The sequence below is a fragment of the Neophocaena asiaeorientalis genome, unplaced genomic scaffold (assembly GCF_003031525.2).
Source record: "Neophocaena asiaeorientalis asiaeorientalis breed wild unplaced genomic scaffold, Neophocaena_asiaeorientalis_V1.1 scaffold540, whole genome shotgun sequence".
Classification (NCBI taxonomy): Eukaryota; Metazoa; Chordata; class Mammalia; order Artiodactyla; family Phocoenidae; genus Neophocaena; species Neophocaena asiaeorientalis.
In genome coordinates, this window is record NW_020172141.1 from 554883 (window position 1) to 567215 (window position 12333).

The window sequence follows — 12333 nt, forward strand, 5'->3', positions numbered from 1 at the left end:
TATATATATATATATTTAGATCTCTGTCCTTCAAATATATAGTCTGATATTTGACTCAAGACTAAAGTCTTCTACCTGCTCAAAAGAAAATCTGTTAACTTTTAATTATTGTTTCTGAATTATCCCTTCTGTTTCTCTCCTGGGCATCTTATTTTCAATAGATAGTGACTTCTAGAGTTGTCCTTTCTGTCTCTTCCTTCCTGCCATCCTTCTCGTCTCTTCATTCTTCCCTACTGAGTACCCAGTGCATCTCTCTCGTTGGAATTGCCTTCACCTACTTCTTCACTATCCACCCTGCTGTCCATATTTGCAGCTCAGGCAAACTGTCCTGATCAGTTTGTTCCCCGACCCTCCTCCATGGCTGCTGATTGAATTTCACGGATGCGAAATTCTCTTACATCTTATTGAGGTCACCATTCAGATATTACCTTATTTTTTATCCTCCTGTTTCTTGCAGCAAATCTCTTTTATAGAGAAACTTTCTATTTACTCAAGGTCGCTTTCTCATCAGAGCCACCAGCATCAGACAACGCCAGCAGCCCAGCCCCAGGCCTCTCTTTAGCTTTCATCTGCCTCCCACCTGGGGACCATTGTCCCCTCGGTGCTGTTCCTGTGACTGCTGACTTCTGAAGGATGGTGATGGTGAGAGGGCAGGGGCAGATCTGGAGGGAGCCACGTCATCCAGATGCTGCTTTGCAAGTTTGGTCCAGCAGGTGGGGGCGGGCACACTCTCTCTGCAACCTGAGACCACCCTTGTTCCTGATCGGGGGCTGTGTGTTTGTGACGTTGCCACGTGGGTGTGTATTCCTGCTACTTACGTGTGCTCACAGAGCTCCCGCTTACCTCTGCCTGGAGCCCTGCTGGATATAGGGCCATTTCTCTGGAACTGTGATTTGGGCAAAATTTGTACTCCTTTAGCCTCCTGCCTCGATGGCCAGCAGGAGGGCATGGACTTGGGGTCATAGCTGCAGAAAAGAGAAGGGGGCGGCTCTTTGTGTTATGGCTAAAGAATTCTGTGATACCCATTCATAACCATTCACATCATTGACCCTTGAACTCTGCACATCCCCAAGGCAAAGAAGGGGCATTGCCTCTCCTCACATCTGACCGTCCACTTGCATAGGGCTTCAATTTACCAGCCATTCTCTTCACACTGCCCTTGAAGGAAGTGATTGTTCCTTTGGAGGGTACAGAGAACGTAAATCATTCTAGACCTTGACCTCTTCGCATTGGCCCAGATCTGGCTGAAGACTGACCTGCCCATGGTTCTCTGAAACACAGTGGTTCGTAAAGTCTGGCCCCGGACTTGTGACCATCATCAGCGTCACCTGGGAACTCGTTAGAAACAAAAATGATCCGACCCACTGAATCAGGAATTCCGGGGCTGGGGCTGGGCAATCTGTGCCGTCCAGGTGAGTCTGATGAACTCAAGTTCGAGGACCACGGCTCGAACTAAAGCTGAAACTGCCACCATGCCCTTTCCAGCTGTCCCGAGAGATGCTGTTGAAAAATAGAAAGGCTCCCTGGAGACCTGGGTACCCAGTGACAGGTGTCTAGACTTGGTTTTTGTATTTACCTTTCATCTGAACTCAGTATTCTCCATACCTGTTTGACCATAGAATATTCCGTATTCCTGTTCTGTGCTCCTGGTCCTGCCTCATTCCCCTCCAAACCTCAGTATGTGAAACTCCACACGTCTGAGATCCAACGTCTGTGAACTTGGGAATCATCACGTGGGCTTCTCCTGGCTTAGCGTTGCCCCGGGGTCCTGGCTAAAGCCTCAGAGAAGAATCACAGCTGCACTTGTTCGGACTGAGGGGTGAGCTGGCTAGGGAGAGGGTTGTAGAAAGAGTGTGGATTTAGAGGCGGGGAGACCAAAAAAAACAGGGTCCACCACTGACTAGCTCCATGAACTTGGGAAAGTGACCTTTTTCCACAGGGCTCTTGTGAGGAGTAAACGAAGCCAGGTGCACAGGATGGAACTGACATGGGGTTTGCAGACAGAAGACCAGGGTGCTAGTGATGGTTCAGTCATCTTCCGACTTGACACCTCTGGCCTCAGTTTTTCCATCAATAAAATGGGGGAATAATAATAATAGACAACTTATCACGTGGTAGTGATGAAAATTTTAAGGAAATAATATATATGAATGATCTTTGTAAACTGCATAATGCTACAGAATGTTCGGCTTCTATGTCAGATTAAACCGTATTTTCAGAGGCTCTGTCCCTTTGTCTGGCACATAGTAGGTGATCGGGTGATTTAGTTGGCTTTCAGTCAAGCACAACCCCAAAGCAGTAGTGCAGTGCTTAACCCTGAGGGACCTTGTTCCAGCTGACAGATAAGAATGAACTGAAGTAGCAAAGGCACTGTTTTATGTGCCATCTTTCTCAGGATTGATTTGTTTATCAAAAATTTTATTTATATGGAGCACAAAAATAAACCAGCCCAAACTCTGCAGGATGTAACAGAGGTTCTGAATTAATGAGGCCCAAATTTATGAGCGTTCAGAATTGTTACTTCCTTTTCTTAACTCTTCTGTTGTCGGGAGGGGCCGTGGGGGGGAAATGACCCGTCCACACGCCGCTTGTCCCCCTCTCCTTCATCCCCTGATGAAGTTGCATTTTTCCAGGACTAGAGTTGGATTTCCTGTGACATGGCTTGGGATATGGGCAGAAGCCTCTTAGTTCAGCTCCAATAATTCTTTTCTATAAAATTCTGGGTTGTGACTACATTATTTTACAGCAAGGGAGTTCCTTGTGAAAAGCTGTGTGCCCTGAGGAAGGAGGTATTTATTCCAGAGTGGAGGGCGTGAGGGAAACAATGGCAAAATTCTCTTATAGTCTTCATGCACTAGGACCACGGTTCTCAGTGTTTGGCCCCTAGGCTCGGCAGCATCGGAATCACCAGGCTACCTGATAGAAATGCAAAACCCTGAGCCCCATCCCAGATCTACTGACTCAGAAACTCTGGGGGCGGGGCCCAGCAGGTTGGAACCTGCCCTTCTGGTTTTTCTGATGCACACTCAGGGTTGAGAACCTTTGATCTGGGAGAAGAAGGAAGGAACAGGGCCAGCCAGACGTCACTCTTCAGAGGAAGGATGCTGGATTCCGGAACCTAAATAGTGGGTGGTGCTGGGCCCCCACGAGGACCCCAGCAAATGTCCATTGCACCCACCTGAACAAACTGAAATTCAGTTGTTTATCCATTTACTCTAGGGCAATGGTTCTTCTTCCCTGTGGCACATTAGAACCACCTAGAGACCTCGTTAAAAATACCCTGACCAGCTGAACCAGAATCCCTGGAGTAGTGTCGGGACATCTGTACTTTTAAAAGTTCCCAGGTGATTCTGACACGCGCCCATTTTTGAGATCTAATGCAGAGGGTGCCTCGCTAAGAAAAAATGTGATTTAGGTTGTCTTTACATTTATCATAGATTTTTCTGTTGGAAATGTATTTTACCTATTTGTATTATAAAAATTACATACTCATTATAGAAAAAAAACTTGGAAAATACAGAAAAGTTGAAAGGAGAAAAGCAATAAGACTCATGTTCCAACTATCTAAAGGTGGTAGTCAGTATCAGGTGTGTTTTCTTTCAATCTGTTTGTTTAATACACTGGTTTGCATTTTTTTACAGTGTTGTGTAGCATTTTCTTCCACTTTTTTACTTAACATTACATCTTAGGTAGTCTACTGTACATTGTTATAATTGTAAGTACAGTTTTTAATATGCTCTTGTGGCAACATGACAAAAATACAGCTTTCCTCCATTTTCACATGTGCATAGTTCAAGATGGTGTTTAGAGAGCACTTCTTTTCTTTATAATGCCTATATTTCAAGCATATTGTGAAATCCTACTTTGAATATCAGAAACAGAATATTAACTCTTTCTCTTCTCTTTCAATGTCTTCTCCCAGGGTCCTAATCTGTCCTCGGACTTTTCCTCACCCCAACCCCACAGGTAGATGGATAGATGAGGCTGATGAGGGATAAAAATCTTACTACAGAAAGTCAAGAGAGAAAAACACATATTCTCCCAAGGTTTTAGAGCCACCACCCTACCTGTCAGCCTCAGCGGATGTTGGATTTCTCCTAAGCCACAAGGCTATAATTCATAGGATGAGGTATGATTCATAAACATACACACACACATAGAGCATTCTGATCAGACCCGCACTTCTATGCTTTGGAAAGAAAGAAGCCAACGGAATAAGACAAGAAAAAGAAAGAAGGAAGCTGGGACAAAGGAAAGGATGGTAGGACAAACAGACTGAAGTTCTGATGTGCTCAGTCAGAAATGCCAAAGTCAAGCCCTTTTTCCCACCTCTCCTTTTAACATAAGCTTCCCAGAACTTTCTTCTTTGTTGCACAGTTATATGTGCGTGTATGTGTATGTGTGTGTGTGTGTGTGTGTGTGTGTATATATATATATATATATATACACACACACATAAATGTGTATGTATTTAAATTGGTAATATATATAAAGTATGTAATACTTATATATTACATACTTCATATATATACTTTATATGTTTATAATATATATTATATATAAATTTATAAAATTATATATAATTTTTTTTTTTCCTTGATTGCTTCTACCTTCTGCTGATTTGAAGTTAAGCTCACCATCATTGTTGGGTGAGCTGGAGCAGCAATGTTTGTCTTCTTGTTGGTGTCCTGGATGCGCCAGGTAATTCTGCCCCATCTTCTTGCAGGACATTATGGGAAGGATGCTTACCGAAGTGGAGGACCTGATCTCCATAACTTCATCTCATCTGGATTTGTCACGTTAGGAAGAGGACACACGAAGGGTACAGTGGAAACCATTTTTTACTAAAATACAGAGGTTGCCTAGGGAACCCCGATCTGAAATGTAAAGATGGTGTGGAAGCCAGAGGCTGGTCCAGGACAGGATAAGTTGGGTGGTTTCCATGGTTGCTTATCCTGGTGACATGCGTGGCTTCTGACAGGAGTGACCAGGAGGTCACAGGTGTAACTCTAGAAGGCAATAATAGACTTCCAAGAGGTATGCGTCCTGCCCCGCCCACGGCGTGGAGCAGGACACAGATACCAGTGGCTCCCCGTGGGAGGGGACCACGGGCGGCATGGTGGGAAACACTGCCGATGGATGTGGCAGCATCTGCAAAGTGTTCGTTCTCCTCTTGGCTATTATTCCTTTCCATTTGAAAGCCACATTTTATAAACTGATGTCAATGTTCTGTACTGTGGGTCTCGAAGCCAGCACGCATGTCGAGAGTTTTGGCGTCCTAAGTGTGTCTATGTAAACTCTCCATGATGGGCATACAAAGGTAGAGGTTACACACACCTTCAAGCCACAAGCTGAAAGTTAACGTGGCATTTCTGCTGAGCTGCTTTATGACCTAGCCGACAGCTTGCAGAGCATCTGTGCAGGGGGTGTGACATCTTCGATTCTGTCTTTTGTTTAAACAGAGTTCTACTAGTGTTGTGAGCATTCTGTCATATCAAGAGTAACTGGATCCCTAACTCCTTTGATTACCTTCCTAACACCTGTGTACTGTTATAGTCAACTGTGAATTCTGTTGTAGGGATGGTATATCCCTGTCTTCCCCTGAAATACGTGTTTGTTTTAAGTGTGAGTGAACAAGGAACTTTGCAATTTTTTCTTACATTCCATGCATCCAATTTTTAAATTCCCTATGTGATGTTTGTTCATCCTATAGAGAAAAAAAAAATCTGTATCTGTGTATGTATTTTCTGTTGTGTCTCTTTGTGTCTAAATAAAGTTTATTGAGGATACAGGTGGCATTTGTGGCTACTAAGAGTTGCAGAATCAAATTGGGACCAGATGGCTTGGGAAGGGGAAATGGGCCTCCCAGTTAACTGGTAAAGGACACAATCCTTGACCTACTCATATCAACTCAAGCCTGGGATCTATGACTCCCGTGTCATCTGCTTTTTGATAATTATCTATCACTGTGAAACCAGTTACTCTAAAATGTAGCATTTTCAACCAGTAATAAACATTTCTTATCTCACATAGTTTGTGTGGGTCAGGAATTTGGGAGCAGCTGAGTTGGGTGCTTCTGGCTTGGGGGGTCTCTCATGAGGTTACAGCCAAGGTATCAGCACGGGTTGCATCAGCTGAATCGGGCTTGACCGGGGCTGGAGGACTTGCTTCCAAGGTGGCGCACTTATACGGTGCTGGCTGTTGGCAGGAGGCCTCAGTTCCTCCCCATGCCATTCTGTCCAAGATTACTTGAGTGTCCTCACAGCATGGTGGCTGGGCTTCCCCAGAATGGGTGATCCAAGAAGGAAAAAGACAGATGCCACCATGTCTTCTATGACCAAGGCCATGGGTGACACATCATCATTTTCACAATATTTTATTGTTTACACAAGTCAGCCCTATTCAGGATGGGGGACTGCACAAGGCTGTGAATGTCGGGTGCCTAGGATCACTGAGGGCCACTTTGGAGGCTGGTTACCACACCCCCATGACCCTCAGAGCAGAGCTACAAATCGGGATCTTTCCAACAGAACATGGCCTTCTCAACTGCAGGTGCTTTCTACCCTCACTTATTACTAAGGCTTCTCAACGGCAGTGGCTTCCCACCCTTACCCTGTCCCTTATAGCTGGTGCAACCTGAAACACCCAACAGTTCAATCAATAGAACTCTTTATATGTATATTATAAATGTTATGGCTTTGGGTACACACATTCGTTTGACAAATATTTCATGAGGCCTGGCATGCACTAAGCAATATTCAGAAGTAAAACAAAGTAGAATCCAGCCTTGTGGAACTCATATTCCATTGGGGGAAGCAGACAAAATAAACCCTTGATGCTAAGTGCAGGGAGAAAACCTAAAGCACGTAAAGGGGGCGGGGAGCTACTGTTGTCAAGGAAGACCTCTGGGATGAGGGGGTAATTGAAAAGAGACTCGCATCCCAGGCAGGGGCATCAGGAAGGCCCTGAAGTAGGTTCTTGTAGATCAAGAAATAGGAAGAAGGCCTGTGAGTGAAGCAGGCTAGAAGGAGATGAAATCAGAGCCACAGGGGAGCCCGATCATGTATTTATGGGTGTGGCTGTGAGGCTGCTTTCAAATTAGCTAGACCTCCATCGGAGCACATACAGGTGATTCTCTATCCTTATCTGTCCTTCCAGTCACTGTCACCTGGGCACCCGGGAGACTCTACCCCGCCCACGCGTGTGGCGGCTTTGCCGTGGCCTCTGCTTATTATTTCCCCATGTTGTCTTCTTCTGTGGTCTCATCCAGCCCTCCTGTGTGTGCATGCTCTGTCCTCCTGGTCTGTCACCCTTACCAGATCCTCTTCTCCATTCCCTTCCGCTCAAGAAGGCCTCTGAAACCTCCTCTTTCCGGGAATGTACCTTGCGTGTATTTTCCTATTTAGATGATAAGAGATTGGGGTGGGAGTGGGGATTTGGAAATGGGGATTCCCTTCCAATATCAAGACCCCTTATCCCTGCGCAGCCTAGATCTCTGGAAAAGGGCCAAGCTCTATCTTCGCTTCCTTCAGAACAAACCAAGTTCAGCTCTGAATGGTACTTCTGAGTAAAGCAGCCCCCTGTAAATGCCCCACGGGAAGGGGACCACTCAGAGACATCTAACCTGGGGCTGTCCCCCCATCATGTGTGTTTGGTTCTCTTTCTTTTCTTATTTATTTACTTTTGCTTCAACTCCAATTACTGCCTTTCTGGTCCCTCCCCCTTTATTCCTTTTTTTGTTCCAGCTTCTTACGTGTGCCTTAGGCCTTCTGGTGGCACCTGCCCACAGCATGGCCCCACTATGACTCTTGGAACTTGTGGTGTAGCTAGCACCTGTTTTAGAAGGTGATAGCATTGACCTACCGACCGCATCACTGAGTTGAACATGGATTTCTATCAGACTCTGATTATCGAAGACCGAGCGTGGATGGTCTTTGTTCTGAATGGCACTGGGAACCTTCACTGGAGGCTGGGATGCTCCCAGCCCCGTGCTCCGTTTTATGGGTCCCCGAGGCATTACAGAGAGATGTGCGCTCCAGCTCCGGTGGGGCTCCCCCAAATTCAGACAGTGGGGTTGAGGATGCATATATGTCTTCCTGCTTTATAACAAGATTCACAGGTACATGGATAATTAAATTCTTTGGATGAGGCCTAAGTAGATATTCTTTTGTTAATGGGCTGGAGAAGGTGAGACATTAGAAGAAATAGAATTCTGACCCTAGGGGCTTCCTAACCACCACGGCCCCCTGCTCCATCTCTATCCTGTTGGGAGACCCCACATTTTAGCCTAGGGGGCCACACAGTCATTGGCCAGCCTCCTAGGTGGCATAGCACTGCCTTAGGCTCACAGGCACCAGAATTTGTACTTACGCCCCTTTTCAGGACCTTCTAACTGAATGATGTGATCTCACCTTTTCCTATAATTCTTACTTTTCCTTTTATTTTCTCCTTCTCCTAGGGAACTAATTCTGCATGTCTCCCTGCTCTGATTTCTTCTTTGACCTCCTGTTTGCTCATCCCTTCGGGTAAATGGGAGTCAAGTCTCAGGAAGATACTGATCAGAGTGGCCATGAGTTTAGACCAAGTTTCCCCTATAACTTTTCCTCTGTTGATTAGACAAGAGCCCCCAGACTGTCCCGCGGGAACCCAGGGCAGTCTTTAAGGGCACGGAGGGTCTACTCAGGCTGCCACGATGAAAACCCAAGGATAAAGGCTTCTCTTTACCAAGCAGTTACTATGTGCCGGCACTGTCGTATTTGCACCTTTCCAGTAACCCCGCGGGAGAGCTCTTGTCCCCATTTTCACTGGTGAAAAACTGAAGCTGGAGTAGTTGAGTGGCCTGCCCAGGTCAACTCCGACAGTTAGCACTGTTTCATCCCATCCAGACCTGCTTCCAGAGTAGGTACTCCAGCCCCACACATCCTGTCTCTTGAAGACAGAAGGGCCGAGGTGGGCCGGGCGGTGGGTCAGCGGGACCCACATGTCGTGAGCATTCAGTGACTGACGGCTGTTTTATCAGAGGACACACTTTATAAGACAGGAAGTCACAAAAAGAAGACGGGCTGGAAACTAGCACCACCTTGTAAATCAACTAAACTTCAATTAAAAAAAAAAAAAAAAAAAGATCAGGAGTCAGAGCATTTACACCAGATGAGCAGGGTCTGTCCTTCCAGAAGGGAAACTCAGTCTCCTCAGATAATTATTCACGGTCTGTCTCAGTGAACACGCCTACGGACACCCTCTGCTGTCCAGGTGGTTTGGTTAAAAATCTCAGACAGGCGGGCTGCTTCTGAGTCCAGATGAAAAAGCCTGAAGACGCTTTCCAGAAACTCCCATGAGACCTACTGTTAATTCCCTTGATTTCCACCCGTGTAGCCCAGGCCACACCAGGCCCAAGTCCTTCCAGGTGGTGGTGTCAGCAAATGCATCTGATCTGTGCTGACCGGCACTGTTCCTCAGGTCCTTTCTACCCGTGTGTGTGTGTGTGTGTGTGTGTGTGTGTGTGTGTGTGTGTGTAAGAGACAGACAGAGAAATCCCTGAAGCCTTTGCTGAATGGTAGGAGCCCCAAAGTGACTCCCGTTTGGAGGAGGTAGGCACTGCTGCCCACCTGGCCATTCATCCCTCCATGTCAGGTCACATGCAGAGCATCTGCTCTGTACCGCACACTCTTCTAGGCCCTGAGGATGCAGCAGACAGACTTCACATGCCAGAGAGAGGTGACAGACCTACTGAAAGAAAGAAGTAAATCTCTGAAGTATGTCAAAAAGGAGTTAAAAGCTATGGAGCAAAATGAGGCAGAGAATGAAGGAAGGAGTTGCAGTTTTTAAAAAGAGCATCCAGAAAGCTTCAGGAAAAAACTGGCATTTGAGCAAAGGCTGAAGGAGGTGAAGGGTCAAGTTGCCTGCAATGGGGGGTGGGAGCGTTTCCCAGGCCAAGGGAACAGCCACCCACTGCCCACCTGGCTGGCACAGGGACAGCCGTGAGGCTGGAGCAGATGGGGCCTGGGTGTGGGCAGTAGGGGGCAGGGTCAGAGCGGGGCTGGACCACCCAGGGCCTGGGGGTCACTTGAGGATCTGGTTGCCACTCTGGGCAGAGCGAAAAACAAGATGCTTTTGGCCTGAGGTATTAGGAAGAGGGACGTCTGTGGGAGGGCCAGGGTTTCGGCAGAGGCTGGGGGTGAAGTGAATTCAGTCTGACTTCATATTAAGTTTTAGATGCGTCTTAATCAACCATGTGGAAATGTCAAGTTCAGGGGAGTTGTCCTAGCTGGGGATGTAAACGGGGGAGTTTCCAGTACCTGAGGCCGGATGCTGGGTGAGGGCAGTAGCTGGAAGGCAGTGTGATGTAAAGAGAGGTTTGTCTTTTTTAAGATGGGAGAAATCACAGTATATTTGATATTTGTATGCTGGTAGGAAGGATCCAGTAAAGAAGGGAAAATTGATTACACAGGAGTGGGGGATGGTATATTTCAGAAGTGACATCCTCGATAGGCGAGAGATTCCTTGATGGAATCTGTCACCCGGGGGGGCTGGCCTTGTCTAAGGGTGAAATCCACCCAGAGTCGCAAGCAGGGTATTCGGCCACAGCTGCATGCAGGTGGGCATGTGGAATCCCTGCTCAGTGATTCGGGAAGCAAGGTCATCCACTGTAAGCATTAGAGTGACCGACCATCCCAGTTTGCCCAGGACTGTTCCAGTTTTAGCCCAGAAAGGCCTGCGTCCTAAGAAACCCCTCAGTCCTGGGCGAATGAGGTCATTTGGTCACCTTAGTGAGGACGTGTGAGCAGGCCCAGCCTGTCTGGTTTCAGAGCATCTTCCACACCCATCTCTAGAGCCCAGAGAAGTGGAGTGAGGATGCTGCTGCCTGGAGCTGGCACCTGCGCAGCCTCAGAGGCCTTGGGACTCCCCTGAGATGGAGATAAGGCCAGAGCCCCAGAAGCTGCTGCCCTGTGGGGAGCAATCTCAGACCCCACAGAAGGACCCTGGATGGATCGCTTCATTCTGTCTAGATGATGCTCCCTAGGGCTAGGCTGGAAATAGCCATTCCTGCTGCCCAGCAGACTCTCCACGGGGTCCGTGCTCACCCCTCCCTCCAGCGCATTTGTCTGGGCGCTGCCATGGCCGCGTGTGATACAGGGTTTGAAATTAGATCTGCTCTTCTAGAAAAGACAGAACAGGTGCATGGGCCTCTGTGGAACTGCAGGCTGCCTCCCTGCACCAGGATCTGAGCAAGGGCTTTCAGACCATCCTGTGGACGGAGACCCTGTGCTGTTTGGCTCCAGAAATCCAGCTTAGACATTTTCACACTCTGGGGAGCCAGGGGAGCAAGTGGGCTTGACTCCACCAAGGTGTTCGGAAGCTGGACTCCAAGTAAACCGCAGCGCTCAGAAGGTGTCCGGTCTCCATGGCAGCAGTGAGCTGGGAAATAGAGCAAGAGGGAGGGAAGGCTGGGCCTAGCTTGCCTGAGATCAGCCTCTGAGAAGCCAGCACCTCCTGGGAACATTGTTGCCTGTGCCTCTCTGTAGGCCGGGGGCACCAGGAAGCAGTGGGAACAGGCCAGAGGACCTCTGCGGTTGTGGGCTGAGGGCACCAAAGCTCTAAGCTGCCTACTGATTGTTCTGATCTGCTCTCTCGGTTTCCTCTGCCTGCTGACTCCTGATTAATGGCTGAATACCGAGAGCCAGGTACTTTGTGCGCCCCGTGCCAGCACATATAGGCTGCCTCGAAGCCTTACACTTAGGAAAATCTGTGGCATCAGTGTGATTCCATATTTTGTTAGAATTGAGTCAACCTTGCCTGGTGGCTAATTGGTTACAATCGGTTGCCTCAGAAGCAGAGATGGATCCACATGAATGTGGAGCTCCACACTCACCAAGCGAATCCCTTTCTCAATGTAACCGCTGTTCAAACAAAATAAGAGGAAATAAGGCAAAGCAAAGCTCAGGGCAATACCTTTGAGAGTTTTTCACTTGAGCACTTCCACTTACAAACTTAGCCATTTTGCCTGAAGGCAGCTTTTCTACAAAACCCTCTTTCCCATGTTGGTCCTGCTGACAAGTACACCCATGACCCTCCAGGAAGCAGTAAGCGTGCTATGTCCCTCCTCAATGTGGCCCAGGACTCCCTTTCCACTGAGATTAGTTTGGGCAGCAGTTAAATGCTTGCAGCTCCATCTGAAGAGCACGGAGCCCTGGGCCCACTTCCTGAGCTGCCCAAGAGTTCACCTCTAAGGTAGGACCACCCAGTTTGCCACTGGGAGACTCATTCAAGGTACCAAGAAGTCAATCCACAAGTTTTCCATCCTTCTTGGGCTCGTCTTGTTCTAAGGGCAGT

General features: G+C 47.6%; 1 protein-coding gene across 1 annotated transcript in view; it reads left to right on the forward strand.

The window, feature by feature from the left end:
* SHISA6 (shisa family member 6) overlaps positions 1-12333 on the forward strand; it is a 256333-nt gene that overhangs the window by 126376 nt on the left and 117624 nt on the right. Inside the window, exon 4 of the mRNA XM_024752592.1 lies at positions 4727-4822. Coding sequence (XP_024608360.1) covers positions 4727-4822 — 96 coding nt within the window. The remainder of the gene's footprint in view (positions 1-4726; positions 4823-12333) is intronic.